Source organism: Charadrius vociferus, unplaced genomic scaffold (genome assembly GCF_000708025.1).
Source record: "Charadrius vociferus isolate BGI_N301 unplaced genomic scaffold, ASM70802v2 scaffold423, whole genome shotgun sequence".
NCBI classification, from domain to species: Eukaryota; Metazoa; Chordata; class Aves; order Charadriiformes; family Charadriidae; genus Charadrius; species Charadrius vociferus.
In genome coordinates, this window is record NW_009648149.1 from 153578 (window position 1) to 159173 (window position 5596).

The following is a 5596-nucleotide window of genomic DNA, read 5'->3' on the forward strand; positions in this document are numbered from 1 at the left end:
TAGTGTAAAATAGAAGGGAAAAAACCAATTTACAGAGGCAGCAGATTGGTTTGTTTCTTGATAAATCTAACTGGGTTTGTTTGTTTGTTTTCAGTGATAATGCTTTGTGTTGTTGAGGTCATAATCATACTGATGCTGATCTTCCTGAGGAATCGGATCCGGATTGCTATTGCACTGTTGAAGGAAGGCAGTAGGTATGTTTGTCTGATTTTGATATATTTTGAATTTTATTAAGTGATCTCTAGGGTACACTCTTCTTGAGCTTCATCTTGCACTACCAAGGGCAGAAAGTTGGGAGTTAAAGTACAACTCTGGTTTTATTGAGCCTGACAGGTAGTGTAAGGAATGCCCGTCCTCTCCTAATGAGGTTGTGCTTATAAGAGCTTTCTCTATAGCAGTAAGACATTTCTTATCTCTTGTCCCCCTGCCTTAAGAGTACGTACACTGTCAGTGGTACCACGTGTCCTCAGCGCAAGGAGGTGTATCAGCAGACATGTGAGGTGTGGTACGCTCTTAGCAGGAGCCTGGGGCTGATAGCTGCCAGCTTTGCTCTGTCACTGCGTTGTCTCTGGAGCAATGTACGAGTGGGAGAGGACTAGCATTGTCTTGGCTGTGGCTTTTATTAGGAGGTACTAGATTCTTCTGGCTCCAGTGAAACTTTTGTGTGGACACATGGAGAGAAAAGGAGACTTCCGTGACCAGACATTGTAACCAGGGGCTGTCCAAGAGACTTCTTTTCAGCCCTGAGTAATGAAGAAAGCAGAGCAGGTTATGAGAGCGGAAGGCGTAGAAGACCTCTTCATTTTGTGTTCCTTGAAATCTGCGTAGACTTTTTCACAGCCGCTCCTGTTTTACACAGTGCTAACACTTAGTTCTTGTTTTAAAAACTGGGAATATGACAAAGGAGAACACCAGCCCTTTGATTTCATTGCAAACAGGTGAAGGTCTCACAGGCGTTGTCAGTCGAGCTCTGTGGTTGGAGCACATAGGGTTAGCTCGGAGTTCATCTGTGTGCACTTGCTTGTAGTTTTCTGCCATCTCTGTTGACGTTGTGGTTCTCAGGAATCGGGATTTTGGATTTTTGTAATGGGATTAAGAAATATTGAAGTTCTGTATTCAGCCAGGTACCTGTTTCCTGTCATGCTACTGTGCAATTAGAGCATAGCAATTAATTTTGGCAGCGCTGAATTATACTCTAATTCCTGTTCATCAAAGTCCAGGAACACTTTTAACACTCTGCAACACTTCTGTTCACCACCTTGACAAGTAGGAGGATTTCAGAAAGTTCATAAACTTCCTGTTGAGAAGTAATACCATTCTGTAGTTTTTCAGCAGCGTGGAAAGGTCACTTGAGGGTGATGTTTTCACTCTTGTGCGTAATGCACGGGGTGAAGCACTATGTAATTACTGTAAACCTGACAGACTGTGCCCTCTATCCAGGAAGATGAAAATAAGCTGCTAATGACTGGAAATCAAATTATATTTTTCAATACCTTTTAACTGCTCTTTCAAAATACTACAATTATAATGCTAATAATTGCCTTGCAATCCATAGTTAGAAACAATTAACAGTTGTTACTCAGTTTGTTGGAGTAACATCCGTGTCCTTTGTGGTGACTAAGGCCTCCATTGGCTGCTGCACACTGCTGACCTGTGGTGACCGTTTCTCAGACATCGAACGGTGGTGTCCTCTTGTGAGGCTCTCAAAGGACTTTCACGTCTTTGGACTCAGACAGAAACTGGCGGGTCTCTTGTCCTCTTGGCTGTGCAGGGCGGTCCCCTTGCGTTCCCCCCAGCATTTACTAGTTTAGCAGCAGGAACTGAGTACATTTGTCTTTTTTATTCTGGAAACTGCCTCCTATAAAACAAATAGCGTCAGAAGCACCACAAGTCATAGGAGAAATACTGTATGAAGCAGAGGTTTGTGATAAGCTTACATGGTCACTGGAAAGACAACTTAGAGTAACGGGAAGAGGTAGATGACAGGAGCGTAACGAGAACCCACCTGTGATCCTCAGTGAACAAAACACATGCTCTCTGAAATCCCACCCAGTGGGTTTCCCAGCTGGAGGTGGTCACCTCTGCGAGAGCTGCGGCCAGTTCCCCCCGAGGGGCTGTATCTGCTCCCCATCCTACCCAGCGGCGTCCCGGCAGAGGGGAACCGGTGTGCTCGAGCTCCGGCTCACTAGTCACATTCTAGAGACAAGAAGTATTAGTAGGATGTCAGCCCCTAAAACATCAGCCGTGATGTTAAAAGGAGCTCTCTAAGCTGTCGGCAGTGACAGGCCATTATTCCCTTGGCCGGCCGGCAGCCAAGGCCAGCACCACTCATCTATGGCACGTGCGAGGGAAGTCACGTACTCACAGGGGGTGTTAGCACGTCCTGGTGTCACAGAGACAAATTGAACATCCCTGCCCCAGAATAGTTATAACTTAAAGCAGGAAAGGGGCTGGGAACAGAGTCCCCAGACACAAATTAGCCAGAGGGGGTTTCAGGTGTGCAGGAGCTGAACGAAGAGCATAGGAGTGGGGCAGTGGGACAGGGAAATAAAGGGCAATGTCTGCAGCAGTCAGCGAGGAGATGGGATTGAAACGGGTTTGTGACACAGAAGGAGCCGCGTCTGTGGAGCAGTAATGGAGGAGGAGAAAGTAGAAGACAGGCTTGAACGTGGCAAATTGATAAAGTTGACCGTAGTGCTGCCAATAAAAGTGGAGTGGTAGAATGACAAAGTGAAGATGTGAAGACATTTGAAGAAAGAACCTGCAGTGTTCTGAGATCCCAGCACTAGATTATGCCACCGCTGTCAACAGGTACCTCAAAGTAAAGAGGATGGTGCTAGAAGAGGACTGATAAAAGGCTTGTTTCTTAAATTGTTGTAGCTTACTGATGCGTTTTTTGTTTCTTTCACAGGGCTATTGGCTATATCATGTCTACATTGTTCTACCCAATTGTCACCTTCATACTCATCGCAATTTGCATTTCCTACTGGGCTGTGACAGCTGTGTATCCTCCTGTCTGTGCGCCTCTTAGGAGGAACAGTCTTCGGTCTGCCAGACCAGATAATTCGCTGCTGTTTCACCTCAACCAGACCAGGGTTAAGTGGGCTCCAGGTGTGTTTAGTTCAGAAGAGCGTAGGGAAGGGGTGAGAGAACATACAGTGCACTGAGTCCTCTTCAAATGGCGTAACACTGACACTCTGTTCCTGGCACAGCAGCGGTTTGGCAAGGTATCAACAAGGGGAAAATTGGTTTTTGAAAACAAATTGTGCTCTCACATGCGAAGAGGGTCACTTATTGCTGTTTAGGACAATGTTAGTTTATCTTTATGCTCTGTATCTACTTCCACCAAAATGTGAACTGTCAGAGAATGGGGTGGTCTGCCCTGTCACGGGTAGATATGCAGGAGAGACTGCGCCAACTTTCAAGGTTATTCCCCTTGCCTGTTCTGATCAGGGGTTGTTGCAGCTCCGGGATGGAGTTTACCTCTGTTCTCTGAGTAACGAGAGTATTAAGTCTTGTCTATCAACCCTTCATGGACATCACTGCATAGCCAGAGCAGGTTTTCTGTTGTCTGCACAAGTTCTCTAGAGCTGGTGGTTACCCACTGCACAATCCTAATTTGCTCAAAGCCTGCAGTTCTGTGATTCCTCCTTAAAATATTTCATTCAGTTTTTTGGCTACATCAGGAGAACCTGTGTATAAAGTAATGGCGAATCAAACACTGTGCAAGTACGCAAACCTGACTTGTGACCCAGAGGTAAGTGTGACAGTGTTTACCTATAGTGAGAGCTATACTAATTGCATTTCTTAATCACTGTTAAATAAAATGCTAGTAGAAAATGTGCGTATTTTAATGATTTAATGATTCCCTATGTTAAATCTGAAAATAGTACATCGTGTTCAGATAATACTTCTTTGTTCAAAGCAGTTTACAGACATAAGCCAATTTTTCTGCTAAACTGTCCTGTGAGGCAGGTATATATTAACTGTTCTAATTTACAAGGTGAGAAGGGAAGAGACAGAAATACAGGTTTATTTGGAAAGGTGTTCTTGTTTAATTCATGAGGATTCTGTTTCGTGGTCCTCAAAAGGCAATGGAAGACTTTGAAAGCTGTGCCGCAAACTTGCCCACGGCCCAGCCACGTTTTGAAGCAGAGGTTTACCTAAATACTGGGGTTCTTTTGGCCCAGCAGTGACCTGTATGAAGATCCAAAAATATTTGTCTTTTTTTTGTTTGTTTTGTCTTCAGTCAAATCAGTCAAATGTTTTGACTTGACTGTGGGGTTAAATTTAAGTATTTTTTGAAAACTAGAAATATTTATCAAAAGTTATATCAGGGTTATTTTCAGGTGTTTAAATTTCAGTGTACTGCTGTGGTTGTGTAAATCCCAAACAATTCCCCACCCTGCTGATGTCTGCTAAGAAAGAAAGGTATTAGAAATTGACTGGTTTTACTTCATGCCCAAACTGAGCAAATACATGAAATGAACAATTGAAATAGGGAAAAAATGTAAAGACTACTCCTGTTTTACTACCCTGAGATAAATAAGGGGAATTGTGACCACATCCACGGCTTGTATAAAATGGTGTAGCTTAGCTGATTTCAGTTCAATGGTGGTAGTTTACCCAAATTGCAGATTTGGCCTCTTGTTCTCAAGTACGTATTTATTTATTTATTTATTTATTATGTAAGCAGGTTTTCTTTAATAAAACTGAAGTGTTTATGTACCTTAAAAGTAGACTTCTGAAATTCAAATTCCATTTATGTAGGTTCCAGGCATGTGGTGAAGAGCCCTGTTTGCTAACTGAATAGCTTAAATTTAGGCACCGTCATAAGACATTAATATGAATCCTCAAATACGTAAACAGGTTGCGTGGCATTGGAGTGCAGTGTTGAATGAGGTCACGAAGCATCAAGTAGAATTATGTTATTTGTATTAAGCTGCGAAACTTCAGAGACTGTGTATGCAGAATTCATTGCTTATCATTGTGTTTGTTTTTCTTTCTATACAGACTTTTAACACAACCAATGTGACCAAACTGTGTCCAGGTGCTCAGTGTACTTTTGCTTTTTATGGAGGAGAAAGCCTGTACCACAAATACATCTTCATCTTCCAGTTAGCCAACGCCTTCGTCTTTCTGTGGCTGGTGAACTTCGCGATCGCTCTGGGTCAGTGTACCCTCGCTGGTGCCTTTGCCTCTTACTACTGGGCCTCTCGAAAACCGGCGGATATTCCACTGTGGCCGCTCTTCTCTTCCTTTGGACGAGCAATACGGTAAGCCTGGGGCGCTGCGTGTGAGCTTTGTCGTGTGTCCAACAAAGGCTCTTTGTACATCCAGGGAAGCCAGACCTTGAGTGTCAACTGAGAGTGATTAGTCAGCACTGTGGTTTAACCCCATCCAGCAGCCAACACCCCCCCACCGCTCGCTCGCTCCCCTGCCATGGGATGGGGAGAGAATCGGGAGGGCGACCGTGCGAAAACGCGTGGGCTGAGATGAAGACGGTTCCGTGGGTAAAGCAAAGCTGTGTGCGCGAGCAAAGCCGAACAAGGAATTCATCCCCCGCTGCCCACGGTAGGGGGGGGGTCAGCGGACA

General features: G+C 44.4%; 1 protein-coding gene across 1 annotated transcript in view; it reads left to right on the plus strand.

Moving 5' to 3' along the window:
- SLC44A5 (solute carrier family 44, member 5) overlaps positions 1 to 5596 on the plus strand; it is a 50793-nt gene that overhangs the window by 35773 nt on the left and 9424 nt on the right. The window contains exons 12-15 of the mRNA XM_009883953.1: positions 95 to 194; positions 2912 to 3004; positions 3670 to 3757; positions 5014 to 5276. Of these exons, the coding sequence (XP_009882255.1) occupies positions 95 to 194; positions 2912 to 3004; positions 3670 to 3757; positions 5014 to 5276 (544 nt within the window). The remainder of the gene's footprint in view (positions 1 to 94; positions 195 to 2911; positions 3005 to 3669; positions 3758 to 5013; positions 5277 to 5596) is intronic.